Source organism: Barbus barbus (genome assembly GCF_936440315.1).
Source record: "Barbus barbus genome assembly, chromosome: 17".
NCBI lineage: Eukaryota > Metazoa > Chordata > Actinopteri > Cypriniformes > Cyprinidae > Barbus > Barbus barbus.
In genome coordinates, this window is record NC_136745.1 from 13898859 (window position 1) to 13915115 (window position 16257).

Sequence of the window (16257 nt, forward strand, 5' to 3'; positions counted from 1 at the left end):
TGGCCGTCCTGGCCAGTATCCAGGTTTTTTCTTAAGTAAATGTGAACAGCTGAGAAAGAAAACGCATGTGTATAGGCCATGGATCCGTGCATTATGTCTTGTGAGAGCAGAGCAGTTCACATGTCGCGTCTTTTGCGTGCTCAGTTTCTTTATTTCAAATGTAGATGTGCCGCAAACGCGGTCATTACAGAGGATTTTTCATATTATGCACATTATAGATCAGCACAAACGTCTTTCATTGGCGCTTGTGAGAAGGGGGATCCGACAAAATGAGGTGCCAGATCGGATTTCGGTGGATCCGGATCCGGCTTGTTCCGGCACAAATTAAGCCCTGCCTTTAGGATCAGAGAGATGGGCCTTGTGCCCCCAGCACCTCTCCTTGATGGCTCGTAGTGGGCCTAATTTATGCCTTGCTCTCAGAGGGCCCAGAGGCAGCCTTACAATATCTTACTATTTATAGCTTTATTATTATTATTATTATTATTATTTCATCATGACTATTACTATTACTACCATTTGTTATTTTTATTATTTTTATTACTATTTGTCCTCTTCCTTATCCTCCAACCACCCCCCTGTGTCTGTAAGTTTATTATCGTTATTGTTGCTACTATTACCGGTACTATTTAATACTATTATTATTGATATTTGTCATCCTCCTCACCCTCCAACTTTCCCCTCATTTCTGATTGAGTTAATTACTATTATTATTATTATTATTTATTAATATTATTGCTACTGCTATTACTATTATTACTTATCATCTTCCTCACACTCCATCCTCTAATTTTCTCATTTTTGTTATTAATGCTATTATTATTATTATTATTTCTGTTATCATTACTATTATGCTTTTTACTATTATATCTGTTGTACTTTTATTTATTTTATTTTTTTACATTTTCCTTTGTTTATATGCTTCCAGTCACACTTACAAGCTCACTCACTCAAATCATGTTGGCTGTCATGTATTTTTTGTTGACCTTGGTTATTTTTAAAATGTATTTAACTTGTCACTTGTAAATAGTATGTTTGTTTGCATAAAAAAAAAAAAAGGATCAGAGAGATGGTGGCTAATGACAGGAAACGAGGTCATGTCCGGTAGGATGCTCTGCAGTCTACTGTAGAGGCTCCCCTGGGAGGCCAAGAGCCAGTGAGGATGTGTCCACTACAGGAGGGAGAGGTGGGCCACAGCTCAAGGACACATGCCGTAGGGTGTGTGTGTGTTTGTTTGGGGCCTCATCATCAAAGATTTTGAGTACCTCCACAACCTTAAACACAAAACCTCACCTTATTTTCCTTTGTATTAGATGGAATTATATTTTGGTCCCTAGAGCTTAGGTATTTTCTGTGCAATAGCTGTATTTTGGCTCATGACATTTTCTCAGCATTATGAAAATGTAGGCAGTCCAGGCTTCTAAACAGCTGTTCCGTGTCTGTGAGCTCACAGACATCAGAGAGTTCGATTTCTGGCTCCCTCACAAGCATCTAAATAGCCTGATTTACCTGAGCAAATGTCAAGCTATTTTTCTTTTTGTTCCCAAGCCATATATCCAAATATTGAGTAAGGCACCTAATCTATCCCATCGTACACTGTGCTGTGTGCTGTCATGAGAATGTCTGCCCATAAATGTCACTTAGTTTTTTTCACTGACGTTGACAGGTTCTGCCTAGCAGCACAGAAACTGAGTTAATATCCCTTGCCTTTTTGCAGTACTTGCATGTTCACTATCAGAGAACAATCTGCGCAAAAAAAAAGAAGGTACCTTTTAGGGGTATAGCAGCTTGTCACAGGCCCTCAGTACCCTCAAAGGGACACCTTTGGTATATTACATATTAGTATCTTAAAGGGATAGTTCACCTAAAAATGAAAATTCTGTCATTAATTGCTCACCCTCATGTCATTCCAAACCCGTAAAATCTTCATGATGAAATCTGAGAGCTTTCTGACCTTCCATAGTGAACACGCGAAGACTGACAGGGAAAAGAAGAAATTGTTGAATAAATTTATTTTTGTTTTCTTTGCGCGGACAAAGTATTCTCATAGCTTCATAAAATTAGTTGAACCACTGATGCCACATGGATTATTTTATCGACGTCCTGGCTACATTTCTGGGTCTGGGAATATTTCAGTTGTGTTGCTGTCTATGGAGAGTCAGAAAGCTCTCATATTTCATCAAAAATGTCTTAATTTGTGTTCCGAAGATGAACAAAGGTCTTATGGATTTGGAACGACATAAGGGTGAGTAATTAATGACAGAATTTTAATTTTTGGGTGAACTATCCCTTTAAACTGAACGGTTTAAAACTGAAACTGGTATGGGGAAAAAATGAAACCCTTCACCTTTAAGAATGCTTAATGGAAATGTTCAGGAGCATAGACATCCTAAAGGGAGTTTTCCGCCAATTAGAGGGAGTGTGTGAGAATTATGTTTTTTTGCAGCATGGCGAATGAAGATCAGCTCAAGAGCATGTCTCACTTACCCAGAATGCCTTGGACAAATTGGTTTGGTAACAGAACACACCTCTAACCACTAATTCACCAGCCTACTGAAGTGTTTGTAGAATTATTTACCAACCTGCACATCAAGCAGCCGAAAGACCTGGAGATATTTATCCAGAGGAGACACAGTGCTGCCCATCAAGAGCGAGGAAATGGGAAGGAGAGCGCAGAAAGCCTGACTTCTCCCCTGTTTCTGTGCTGTCACAATCTGCTGTGTGATTCAGAACGTGTTCCCGTGAAATCAGTCGTTACAGATGGGCACACGCAACAAGACAGCCCGGCTGGGATTTGTCACTGCATCTCTTCACTATATCGGAACAATTTGCTTTGGGTCTTTGAAAGCTCAAGCTATGCTCACATTAAAAGTTAAAAGTTGTATTCTGGAATCTGGATGTTATTTAGCTGGATTCCATTGTGAATCAATATGATTGATTCCATTCCGTCACAATCCAATTCCAACGTGATTCGCAATGCATCTGATTTTTTTCTTGATTTCAGTGTAAAGGCATTGTTTTACAGTATACATGCAGCTCCAGAAACATAGCATTTTGTCAATACACTTTCTTTTTTTGTTTTTAATCAAATGCTGACATTTTCTGTATCATCCAGAATCATTTGAAAATGAATAATAATGATGAATTGGTGCAAAATGGAAAACCGCACTATTACATATTCTTTGTTGTGTGCAATAATGATTCAAATGTGGTTTCCTTGATCCGATCACTGTGCATTTAAATGTAGATTTTGAATTGGTCAGATCCTACCTGATTCTGAACCGATCAACCAAAATTGCATGTTAGATGTAAAGGGGGGCCTCTATAGGAAGTAAATGTGTGGAAGGAAAGGGAGAACCACTCAGACTATTTGGCTTTTCTTTGAGTGCATATAATTGCATATGTTTTTTTTAAACAGGTTAAATGCTTTTAAATATAAAGCTTGAAGAATGCACTCTAACAGAGGAAGGATTAGGTTTCAGTGTTGTATTATGTTATCTGAATATTATTTACTGTAATCTGAAACTTGACATCTAAGAATGGCCCATGTTTGGTGCATGTGGTATACGGCACTTCTCGTTCTGTATTCTGTTATTTTTACACATGCATTGCCGTTTCCTCTCTTATAAACCTGTCTGAGGTGTTTATTTATGGTCTGCAACACAATTAGTCAAGTCAAGTCACCTTTATTTATATAGCGCTTTTAACAATGCAAATGATGTCAAAGCAACTGCACAATATCAAAATAGGAAAATAGTGCGCCAATAATTAGATCCTATTATGCATTTCTATAGGGAATCTTCAGTTTATTACTGGTACATGAGATCAAAAAGAAAAGACATCAGCTATTTAAATCCTAAATGCCCTCTGCATTTCTACTCCCCTCCCCCAGACAGGAAGGAAGTGCGAGAATCTGCGCGCTTTCCCACCATTCACACTACTCAGACAGGAAGTGATGTCACAGAGGTATATACAGATCGCACTGACACACGACCAGCCCGTTATTCATGTCTGATTTGTGACTAGTTAAAATAACCCAGTTATTTTTAATGACTCTGTCAAACTGATTTGCAAAACTGAAAACTTTAGTTATGTGGTATGCAGATGACTAGGCACAGATGAAATCTGCTGACTGTGTGGGTTTTGAGATGAAATCTCAAATCATGATACAATGTGTTAAACTAAAGAGCCGAGAGTGATGCATTCTTTGGCATGTATAAACTTTCCAAATCTACCGAGTAGGGTGTAGATTTCTTGTGGTCCTGGAAATGACTCAAACAGATCACTGAATCATTTTTGAACCCATTCTTTGTAAATCTAATGATTTCTTAAAAATTAGACCTCCTAGACAATGTGAAGATAACCTTGTGAGTTAGTTTCAATTTGGACCAGCGCAATGTGTCCTTCAAGTGGAGTTGGAAATATTGTAATGATGAGTCATTTCAAACACATGAATGACCAATCAAGGTTGTATTTGCAAATGGGAAATTCAGAATTCTAGATGTTACACAAGTTGTGATGTTGGAGGGGATGTGTCGATTTGAAACCTGGCGGAAACACTGATCTATAAAATAGATGATATTGCATCTATAATCCATATAGAGATCTGTTAGCGGTAACCAACTCTTTTGCGCATGACGTTAATCACTTAATATTCACGGTTTGCTTCACATACAGCTGTGATGCCATGTACTGTATTAAGTGATAGAAATTAATATTTTTATTTTTGCATTCAGATGTAATTAGTAGCTGAAAACAAACAAAATAATGTCATTGTGGATAATAGATGTTGTTCACAATATCATTATTTTGTTTTGTTTTTCAGATACTTCCATGTTATATTTCTGATTTAAATGCAATTCTGACTTAAATCTGAACGTCTGACTCAGAGGTACAAGTTTCACTGGTGAACTTAAAGGCAGCACAAGTCCCAGATTTTATTTTATTAATCATTCTTCTCCTTGTTTGTGGTATAGGTTCCTGTAGCGCACTGCTTTGGTCCTGCCGGTCAGAAGAAGAGGTTCTGTGGTGTTTGTCGGAAGCATCTGGAAGGCAGTTCAGCTTTGCGCTGTGAAGGTGTGTGTGTTTTCAACAGTATGATGGCATCAGGATGTTTTCACCCTAGTAATGATTTCTATTACTTAATTTAAGGGCATTGTTCACATGACATGAGCTGACTTTGCCACAAACAGAATACCAAACAACCAATTCTGACCATTTTTCTGTCAGAATTAATGCATAATTTTCGTTTAGTCTTAAGGGTTTAGTCTTGTTGTTCCAAACCTGTATTACCAACTTTTTTCAGTTTTTTTTTTTGTCTATACCATGGAAGTAAACTAAAACTGTTTGGTTACCATCATTCCTCAAAATATCTTGAAGAGTTTGAACGACATGAGAGTGAATACATTATGAGAGATTTTCCTTTTTTGGGTGAACTGTCTCTTTAAAAGTGTGGTAGCAAAAGCAGTCTAACCAGTTTAATTACAAGGGTCAGAGAAAGGGTGGAAAATGTCAGTGTTAAATTAAATTAGAGTCTCGACTCAAAGTGGTCTTTTGGGAAATTAACTAAAATAGAAAGGTGTAGGTGTGGCCTATTGAAAGTCTGTCAGCTGCTGTTGGTCAGATATTCTTCCTAGTTGATATACATTAAGATTGTTTGCTGTTCAGGCTGGTTTGTTTTGCTGGTTTTAGAGGTGTTTTGCACAGTTGTCAGCTGGTCAGTTTGGCTGACAAACTAAACCAGCTCAGCCAGGTCAGTAACCCAAGTTTAAACAAGCATTATGGATGAAACTAGGCAGATTAAAGCAGTTTTTTTTTGTTTTTTTATTCCACAAAGTTGTTGTCTTCTCTGCTCAACAGCCTTTCCATCTTATTTTAATAATCAGATTCAGAATCAGATTGTTTCCTCTAAAACCTTTTTTTGTTTTTCCTGTTTCTCTAAACCCTGTTGGTCTTTTTTTAAATTCAGTTATTGCTCATTTGTCTGTGCTGATCGTCCCTGTTTGGAAAGCAGCTGTTGCCATGGAAATGGCAGAATGGCCTTTTGCAGTGGACTGAATTCTAAGAACCGAGCTGAAAAGAAAAACATTGCACTCCAACTCTCTCTTTCATTTCTTTTCCTCTCTCTCAATGCTTACAAAAGGCGCAAATGAAGCTCAGAAGAAAAGTCTGTCTTTAATTCCCACACCCACTCAAACATTTGTTACACTAGCGTGAATTAAGTGGCTTTTTGCTCTATCAGACCTCTATCACCTCACAGGCAGTACTAGTTCATCACATTTCCACTGCCCTATGGAAATAAAAATTAATTTATAAACTGTTTTGCCTCAGATGATGTTTGCTTGGTGGATAAATCACAAAGACAGTAACCTGTCCTCACATGTTTTTCAGTGTGTGAGCTGCATGTGCACAGCGACTGTGCCCCGTTCAGCGTTAGCGACTGTCGTTTTTGCCACCAAGATGGAGGGCAAGACATTGTGAGTATGAGAACCAGGACTGCACCATCTACTGATGTATTAATCTGACATTTAAAGCCCGTACACCAGAGAATAAAACTGACCTCCAAGTGTACTCTAGTGAAATAATACATAGGATTGGAACAATAGTCCACTAAAGGCGAGCGTCGTGATGAACCTAAGTGCAGTTTATTTACAACGGTAAAATACAAAATACAAACATAATCGAGACGAGACTTGAACAGACTAGACTAAAACACTCACCAACAGCAGAATTATTACGTTCAATACACGACAAGGAACAACGGCAACGACATGGCTACTTATAGCAAACAGAGGCTCACATGACAAGAACCGACCAATCAGAAAATGACACATGACTAGGACAACCAATCAGAACATGACACAAGGCAGAGATACACGAGCGCAAGGGAAGCATGACACTAACAGCATTAATCAAACTACAAAATAAAAGACATGAAAACAAGAACATGAAACCAAACCCAAAACAGACATGGCAAGGATGTTGTTTATTGAAATGGGTGACTAGATTGCAAGTTCGCATGTTTCCTTTTGCATTTTCACATTACAAGAAGCAGAATAATAACCGAGCACCCACAGCACAGTGACTGATTAAACGAAAAGAGCTTTTGCCACTGAAGTTATGCTATAAATGTCACAAATACAAATCGTACTGACAGAAAAAGATAGAATTCAATGGAAAATCTATGTGATGAATAATTATTTATAGTGCATCCTCTTATATAATATTCGAGATGTGTAAAGGTGTTACATTTTGGGAGTTTTGCATGAGGGCAGAAAAGATCCTTTTGTAAATTTTGCTCATGTTCTAGTTTTATGTGAATTCATTGTGTTGAAAAAACAGAAAGCTACTTAAAGTGACTTCTTTTTTTTGTGAACAATTTTTTTTTATTTTATTTAAAGGCAAAATCAAATACACGAAAAAAAAATAAAAAAATAAAAAATACAAATACAAAAACTACACATCAAAGAGAAGAAATAAGATAGTAAAAGACCAAATAGTTGTTATGGACAATGGTATGAATGATTGTTCGGAGACAAACAACTGAAGCAGAAACAACAGAATAATCAGTGGGGAGAATTACTTTTCACAAGGAATGTACAGGCAATTCTGTCAGCATTATCACCATTTCTGTCCAAAATGAGAACATTCAAATCTCTTCAAACAGTTATCAAAACACCCCTAGTTCCACTATCAGTCGCAGCAAAAGAGACCACCTCGTAATAATGGGCCTCCTGGACCAAAGCAATGTCAACCCTCTTTCGCCGCAATAGTTCTAAAAAACTTGAACGTTTATGGGGGCCATATAAACCATTGACATTACAACCTAGTATATTAATTTCAGTCATTACTATCAAATAAGTGAATTGAACAAATGAGAGAAAGTTATACCACTGCAAATGAATTAACTCAAGTCTGCCTTTAAAAACCCATTAACATAAAGAAAACCCACCCCATAAAACTTTACAGGCAGTGACCGTTTCAGAAAGCCGATCGGGTCATCCTTCTCGGCCCCTTCAGGTAGTCCCAACAGCCGGAGATTACTGCGTCTGCTGTGGTCTTGTAAATCAGTCACCTGCTGCTTGAGGGCATCCAAACGCGTAGTGTGTTCGCCGATCATTTTTTTTCTGCTCTCTCTGTTCCCTGATTAAAAAGTCAACTTTAGAGCATATATTCTGGATTGTAGTCATGTGAGAGGCGAATTCAGTGCTCATTGCTGCTAATTCAGCCTTCAAAATGTCCTCAAATCGCTTTAGAGTGATTGCCATATTGTCTTCAATGTCGGCTCGGCCTGCCGTGGCGGCTCATTTTGTTTTCTTCTTACTTGGCGAGGATGATGGTGAAAGATAAGTGAGTTTCCGACTATGTGACATCTTCAGATAACCGCCAAACGAAAAAACTACCCCAAATGTAAGAAAAGAAGACGAACAAACGTAAAAGACGGGTTATATACACGGAGCTCAGCTATTGTGCGTCTTGGCTCATGAAAGCATCACGTGATCCCTTACTTAAAGCGACTTCTATGTGAGCTTTGCTTCATAAATTGCTACACTATTGAGAATGGACAATGAGCCTTTTTTGTTCACAAATTACACTAATGCAACTGTACTTTTACACAGGCAATGTAAAAGTATGAATTTCTACATTTCCAAGTGTCCTTAATTTCTAAATGTAAATATTTTTGTCCTTGCATAAGGGAAACAATTCACTTGATTAGTCAACAATTTTTAAGACTGTTGATGTTCCCTAGCACTCAAAATAATTTGCCTTATTAGAACATGATTTTGTCTTAATTAGATTTACTTATAAATATAATTATATAATTGGATAACTTCTAATTATAGATTAAACTATCCTCCAACTATTGATGGGAAATGATAGGTTGATAAGAATGTTGTTTAACGACAGCATAAAGCGTAGCACGGATGTTGATCCAGGAGCCTGTCCTGGGTAAATCACATTCCCTAGCTTTATAATTGCTCTAGATTGTGTTATTGGCCACATGGTTTCTCCTAACCCATCATGCCCTCCTGCTCTAATAGGACACGTACCAGCACCACTGGCGGGAGGGGAACATGTCGTCAGGTGCCCGCTGTGAGGTCTGTCGTCGCACCTGCAGTTCTTCGGATGTCCTGGCTGGCATGAGATGCGAATGGTGTGGCATTACGGTAAGTGTGTTTATTTTTTTTGCGTTTTTAAGTCCACCCAACCCATACTAGTCTTATCATTCAGCGCTTTCAGTTTGCCTGTTGTTCATCACTCAAAAGGCTTCATTATTTAGTTATAGGTGGGCTCTCAGGCTGTCATGTCTCACAATGAATCAATTTATTATTTAACAGGTGCAATGTAGGATGCAGCTCCTGTCAGCACTCACGAAAGTGCACTCTGTTGAAGTTGAATAGCTTGCTGTGTTTCTTTATTTCTTTGTCATCTTGGCAGTGTATATTTTTTCTATTGCATGACCTGGTTTCTTGGTTTCAATGTACTGTAGGTAGTGGCTACATTAAATATATCAACTTCCAAAACCATTACTATGGCCTGAAATGGAAAAATAATTCCGAGGTGGACAGGTGGTTGAATGTGAATGTACATATACCATAAAAAAATGTGGAGTTAGTCATTTTTTTGTTTGTTTGTTTTTGTAAGAAGTCTCTTAATGCAGGGATGCTTTTTTTTTTTTAGCAAAAATTCAGTGAAACAGTAATATTGTGGTTATATTATTACAATTAACATGAACTGTTTTTTTATGTTAATATGCCTTAAATGTAGTTTATCATGCAATGGAAAGCTGAATTATGAGTTGTCAGTACTCCAGTCTTCAGGGGCACATGATATTTCAGAAATCATTCTAATACAGTGTGTTGGTTTATTTCTCAAGAAACATTTCTTATTATTATCAGTGTTGAAAACCGTTGTTATTGTGGAAACTGTGGTACAGTCTTCCTTTTATGAAAATTAGTTCAAAATAACATCATTAATTTGAAATGGAAATATTTTGTAACATTATAATTGTCATTTACTGTAACTTTTTAGATCCATTTATTGCATCCTTGCTGAATAAAATTTTAATTTATTAAAAAATAATAATAATAATAATCTTATGTGTTTGTCGTCATGATGCCTGTTTCCAAATTAGTTGTCAAGATATTCAATTTACATTCTGCATTTTTGGTATTAATTGAATGATTGTGTTGCAAATCACTCACAAGTTTCCATTTCACTATCAATGCTTACTTAGAATTCACCTCCCTATGTAAGCAGTGAAGCAGGTTTGGGCGCCATAATATAGCATGCCGTTCCACTGACTCACTCCCCACTTTTTCCTGCATTGTTTTATTTAGCTCCGGGTGATATTAAAAGCTCTATTCTACTGCACTCCTGCTATCAGACCATGTCCCTCTGAACACTAGCGTGCATTTTATCCTCTCCCCAGTTTTTCAGCATGTAGGTTAGTAGATGATGTAAGCACTAGTGCCGGAGCAAAAGGTTTTTCGAGGACAGAGACTGCAGGGAACATATCTGAAATGGCTATTTGCAACGCAAATGCATTTGAAAGCACAAACCTCTAGGATTTAGAGGGATCTGAGAACAAAGACATAAGGATTCAAGCACACACTCACTGTAGCTGGACTTTTATTTGATACGGGTTGGCGAGTTGCTTGTGTTCAAACATTAGGACTGGTATCCAAAAGGTTGTTGGTTGAAACCCTGCAAAGGTCAGTTCATTGTGCTCTTTGGCAAACCACCTAACCTCTGATTAATACAGCACACTTATTATAGGGACAGTCCTCCTATATATTGCTTTGGCTAAATGATTGTAGAATCTGTTGACGTTATTAGGCAAACTGCAGTTGTCTTAAAGTTGTACTGTAACTCGTAATCTCTTGGCTCAACTACTTATCTGTGTTTATATGTTTGCAGGCACATGCGTCATGTTACATAATCATCCCCCCAGAGTGCAACATGGGACGGTTGCAGAACATGATTCTTCACCCCAGCTGCGTGCAGATCTGCTCGCGGAACTTCAGCAAGATGCACTGTTACAGAATCTCAGAAAATTCCCACCACAGCGAGATGGGTAATGCCTGTACACGTTCACATTGACACTGAAATCTGAGTGAACAACTTTATGGTAATGCATTTAAAATGTGACCCTGTACCACAAAACCAGTCATAAATTGCACGGGTATATTTGTAGCAATAGCCAACAATACATTGTATGGGTAAAAATTATTGATTTTTCTTTTATGCCAAAAATCATTAGGATATTAAATGTTTCATGTTCCATTAAATTTAAATTTTGTACCGTTAATATATCAAAACTTAATTTTTGATTAGTAAAATGCATTGCTAAGAACTTCATTTGGATGACTTTAAGGGTGATTTTCTCTATATTTCGATGTTTTTTGCACCCTCAGATTCCAAATTTTCAAAGTTTTATGTCAGCCAAATATTGTCTTATCCTAACAAACCATACATCAATGGAAAGCTTATTTATTCAGCTTTCAGAAGATGCACAAATCTGAATTAAAAAAAATTGACCCATATGACTAGTTGGTCCAGGGTCACAAATAATTATAGGTTTGCAGTTTGCAATTTATGAAAGAAATGAATACATTTATTCAGCAAGGACGAATTAAATATATATATTTTCTACATAATAGATATATATATATATATATATGTTAATCCCAGTTTATAAAAACAAGAATATATATATAGAGAGCGAGAGAGACACACAAAAATACAAATATATATATTTATATATATATTATATATATTCTTGTTTTTACAAACTGGGAGACATGTCACAATTGTTTTCTGTGGTACTCGACAGCTTGTCACAGATGTATTGAACCCGGAACAGTTCTTCAGTCACAGTGGGCACAATAATTCTGTTCTGCTTTAATTACTGTTCGCTTGCGATTTAAAATGTGTAAGCCTGGTTGGAAATGGTGGGAAATTGCACCTTTAATTCCTCTTAATAAATGTTAAGAGTGTCATATTCACCTCCAATTATCAAATAACAAGATCACATGTCTGTAAATGCTCATAGAGAAGTGTGTTTTCTCCAGATAACCTGGATGATGTTGATACTCCAAGTCCAGTAACTTCTAAGGAAACTCAGTCTACGGGATCACCTGACACAAGTACAAACCTGGCCAAAAATGAAATGGAAAATACTAATCACCCTCGTGCCCAAATTAATCTCCTTCCTTTTGGCCTACAGGTAAACAGACGCTGAAAGTTTTCGATGGTGACGATGCAGCTAAGCGGAATCAGTTTCGTTTGGTTTCAATCCCTCGAATAATCAAGAATGAGGAAGTAGTGGTGAGATGTTTTTTACCTAATCGGGTTTCACCTGAATTCAACTTTTACATTGTATACCTCAAAATTGTTATTATAAATCCATGTTTGAATAACACACAAACATTTTTGTCAGTGTTATGCTGATTTCTGTACTTCCTGTCCTGACAGGCAGCATCGCTCAGAGCATTCTACATCCCAGATGAAACGCAGGATTACGAGCTACAGAGTTACAGCCAACAGGGACTGTTTACAGACGACATAATCAACCGTAATGGCACACCGGACAACAAGCCCATATTTAAGGATACCGTGTCTGATTCCTGGGTGCTCAGATCAAAACCTAAAGAAACGGAAGTGGTGAAGATTTATTCCAGTTCGCACAAGTGAGCTCGACTTCTGCATATGTGCTTTTCTGTTTTGTGTTGTCCAGCTGTCTTAAATAAATAGATTCATATGGAATATACTGGTTAAATTCGTTGAGTCATCTATTCAAACGATTCGTTCAATTGTCTTTATGAATGGGTCGTTGAATCACTGACTCACCTGATTTATTCCAAAACACTATTGCAACTATTTTCTTTGGGGAAATAAAGCAAACAACAGACATTAATATGTCTGAAATATAACACACAATAGTAACTTCTTGCTTATGGAACTGTTGTATAAAATAAGTATTATATTTGCAATTGTGCTGGCATTCGAAGAAAACCGCACTGTTTCTTGTGTGATATCGCTAAACTGTATCATATGATATAAATAAAACAAACACATAGAACAGCATTTATATCCCCATTTCTTGAATTCTGGGGTCATTTTAATAGTATTGCAGCTTGCACTTCGTTATTATTTGTAGGCGATACATATCACATACGGTACCACTGTTTAATAGTTACTTTACATGGCAAAGCAGAACACAATGGAAAATTAATTTTACATACAATACTATAAATTTTAGATGCTAACACATGGTAAAGATATGCAGTTCTTTTTGTAAATAGGGGAGTTCTAGCTTGGAGTTTACTTATCTAAGGGTTTTATGGAACATCAGTCCTCTTGCTTCTCCAAACAAACCATAAATCATCTCCAGACATCGCAAGGAAATAGACAATAGCTGTGTCATGTACCACTCAGCGAGGGCAAGTGTATATGAAACCGATCAAAACGCACATGGCCTGACTGATGACAAGCTTTCTGTTGTGTGTCTGGTTGCCACGGAAATGAAGTGACACAGCATCCATGGTTTACCTTAGATGTTGTTGCCATGCCAGTAGGAAATGGATCACAAATGCTGATGGAACCTCGTCGCCTACAGAAACTCAACAGGAAACCTTTAGAGTTCATGAAAAGAATAGCAGTGCCACTCATGTGCTTGATGTTTCCATTAGATCAGGCGTGTTGTTTTGTTAACGCGGGTCTGGAACTAATTAAGCATTTTGTGTTTTGTTAACAGTTATGAGTCAGGGAGGGATTGAGTCAGACTTAACACATGCTGCCACTTAGCTCCACAATCAAACGTTAATGTTCTTATGCAATATTTGACCACAGTAAATCAAAACATTGTCTGAAGTTTCAGTGGCAGACCAGCGTATGATACGGTGCCAGACCACTGGTGAATCAAGGGATGGAATGTTTTCAATGCTTAACATTTTCAAATGTTGTCGTAATGAGGAAAGTTCTTTCACTGTGTTTCAGGGTTGAAGTCACCTCAGTTACTGCTGGGAAAAGCAGCACAGTAGACTCAATCTTAAAGGAAGTGCTCCCACGAATAAAAAAACAGGTAACTTGGAATTTAATTCTCAAAAGCATAACTTTATTTAAACAAACCCTTTAACCTATGTATTAGTATCGTGTGGAAATCTGTATCATAAACCAGCAAAATATTTTTGCCTACCACAGTCACCTGAAACACCCTTGTATCCTAGTGGAAATATTTGCACAGGCAAACGCCACAATATATTTTTCAGAAAATGCAAAAATCTAGTTATTTTTACTTAATGCACAATTTGTATGTTAATGCACATGCTTTCTGCAAATGTCTATAGAATGAAAACCCTGCTGACTTCATCCTTGTAGAAGTTTTCATGAGCAGCAAACAAGGTAAGATCTCTTACATGGGTTGTGTATGTTCCAGTCTGGTTGATCAATTGCCAAGCATGTAAATATTAAGCAAAAAAGATTTTCTTGACAAAGTGTTAAAATGATGTGTTCCTATGCCTTCCATAAAGCTACAAAATAAAACTAAATGAAAAGATTTCTGGTGCAAGGCAATTCTGGGGCCACTGCTATGATTGCAATGACTGTTTTTTCGCAACGTGGCACTGCACAGTTTCTTGTCTTCGGGGCATCTTTATTGCTTGGCTTCAATGTAGACCTGTGTTGCGTTCGCCTCTCGTTATTTACACTACATGAATCGGTGGGCAGGGCTAAACAGGCAGCGATGTAGAAGCAGGTGTTGATCTTCTTCAACGGAGGCTGTGTTTAGCCAGTTGTACATTCCACAAGCTGTCATTTTGGCAGACTGGCTTCAATGTAAACTGATTTTAGACTAACAACAAAGTTTTGAGTTCTTAAACTTACAGGATGTTTTTTATAGTACAATGACGTCTTATATGTCAAAAGATCAAGGGAATTTTGGTTTCTCAGTTCATGACCCCTTTGTATGAAATCTGCGAGCTATAGAGAGCAGACGGCTCCTTATGCTTTCCAATTGCTCTTGCCTGTATTTTGATGTCATACAACAATCGGTCTGCGCAGTGGTGTTTCAAGTCGAACAAACGACCGAACACACCTAATATTGCTTTGACCATTCTCTGTAGATCCCACCTTCTCATGCGCCACGATTGGTTGATAATGTACAATGCCTGCACGTTATTGGTTGATCATTACCTTCAGCTAGTATAACAACAGGAAAACGGTAATAAAAATGGCACGTATGCCCACCCTACTACACAATGTTCACTGCTCTCTACTCCCTGCACACGGGAAATCGGCTGAAATTTAATTCACTTAAGAACACGTATTTCTGCCTCGTCTTGGGGATAAACAAGAGTCTCTGGTTATAGGACAAGGAGGCTAAAGGCCACGGCCCCTAGCATCAGTCGCTAGAGCGCCTCTTTTTGAGATCAGGGGAGTGAGGTTTACACGCATCAGCACTTACTGGCCTACGTCTGTTACACATACCATTTAGTGACTTAGACAATAAGTAAAATTTTAAAAGCTACTCTGTAACGCACAGAGTAGTAATGATATAGTAATTATGAATATGATTTGCTTGGGTTTTGTGTCAATGTCTCCAAGTATCTTTAAGAAATCTGATTGATATTAAAGACAATTGTTCTGCAAACCCCCAAAGCTTTGAAAAATGTGGAAGGGTTTTATAATATCTTAACCTTTCATTTCTTATCCGTCTTCAGTGCAACGGCAAGTCCTCAGCGGTCAGGAGATTTTACTGGAAAAACTGCAGGAGATACGGAGGGTATGTTAGGCGGGCCATGATGATTTTGCTTACCATTTGGAAAACACTCAAGCTACATCACACATACCTTACTGTGTGTGTGCTTGTTATGGAATAGATGAGAGCTTCTTGGTTGTCTCAAACTCTGAGCTTGTGACTTTCAGACGTCGTTGCGACAGATGAACCAGACACGGTTTTACATTGAGGAAAGCAGGAATCGAGTGGCACAAGTCAATCTGCTCTTGGGAGGCTTTCCGACACAGCTTGAAAAAGAGGAATACACACACCTGCTATCCGAACACCTCTCAGTCAAAAGTGAGTCATATGATGTGTAAGCTCACGATTTAAATGGTTCAAATCCTTTGGATTGTAGCCATTCATCTCGTCAGTATCTTAGGATTTTATTAATCTTTCCATGAAATTGTCCTTAAACAATGCTGACCTATAAGTCTGACATAAGGCATCTTGTGTACTCATCGTAAATATGCCTGTCTCCT

At 37.7% G+C, this 16257-nt stretch overlaps 1 protein-coding gene across 1 annotated transcript in view; it reads left to right on the forward strand.

The window, feature by feature from the left end:
* The window catches only part of LOC306883259 (diacylglycerol kinase theta-like), a 35100-nt gene that overhangs the window by 9196 nt on the left and 9647 nt on the right, over positions 1 to 16257 (forward strand). The window contains exons 3-13 of the mRNA XM_079438390.1: positions 4974 to 5073; positions 6388 to 6473; positions 9039 to 9164; positions 10918 to 11074; positions 12072 to 12146; positions 12227 to 12327; positions 12475 to 12689; positions 13999 to 14083; positions 14349 to 14403; positions 15720 to 15781; positions 15925 to 16075. Coding sequence (XP_079294516.1) covers positions 4974 to 5073; positions 6388 to 6473; positions 9039 to 9164; positions 10918 to 11074; positions 12072 to 12146; positions 12227 to 12327; positions 12475 to 12689; positions 13999 to 14083; positions 14349 to 14403; positions 15720 to 15781; positions 15925 to 16075 — 1213 coding nt within the window. The remainder of the gene's footprint in view (positions 1 to 4973; positions 5074 to 6387; positions 6474 to 9038; positions 9165 to 10917; positions 11075 to 12071; positions 12147 to 12226; positions 12328 to 12474; positions 12690 to 13998; positions 14084 to 14348; positions 14404 to 15719; positions 15782 to 15924; positions 16076 to 16257) is intronic.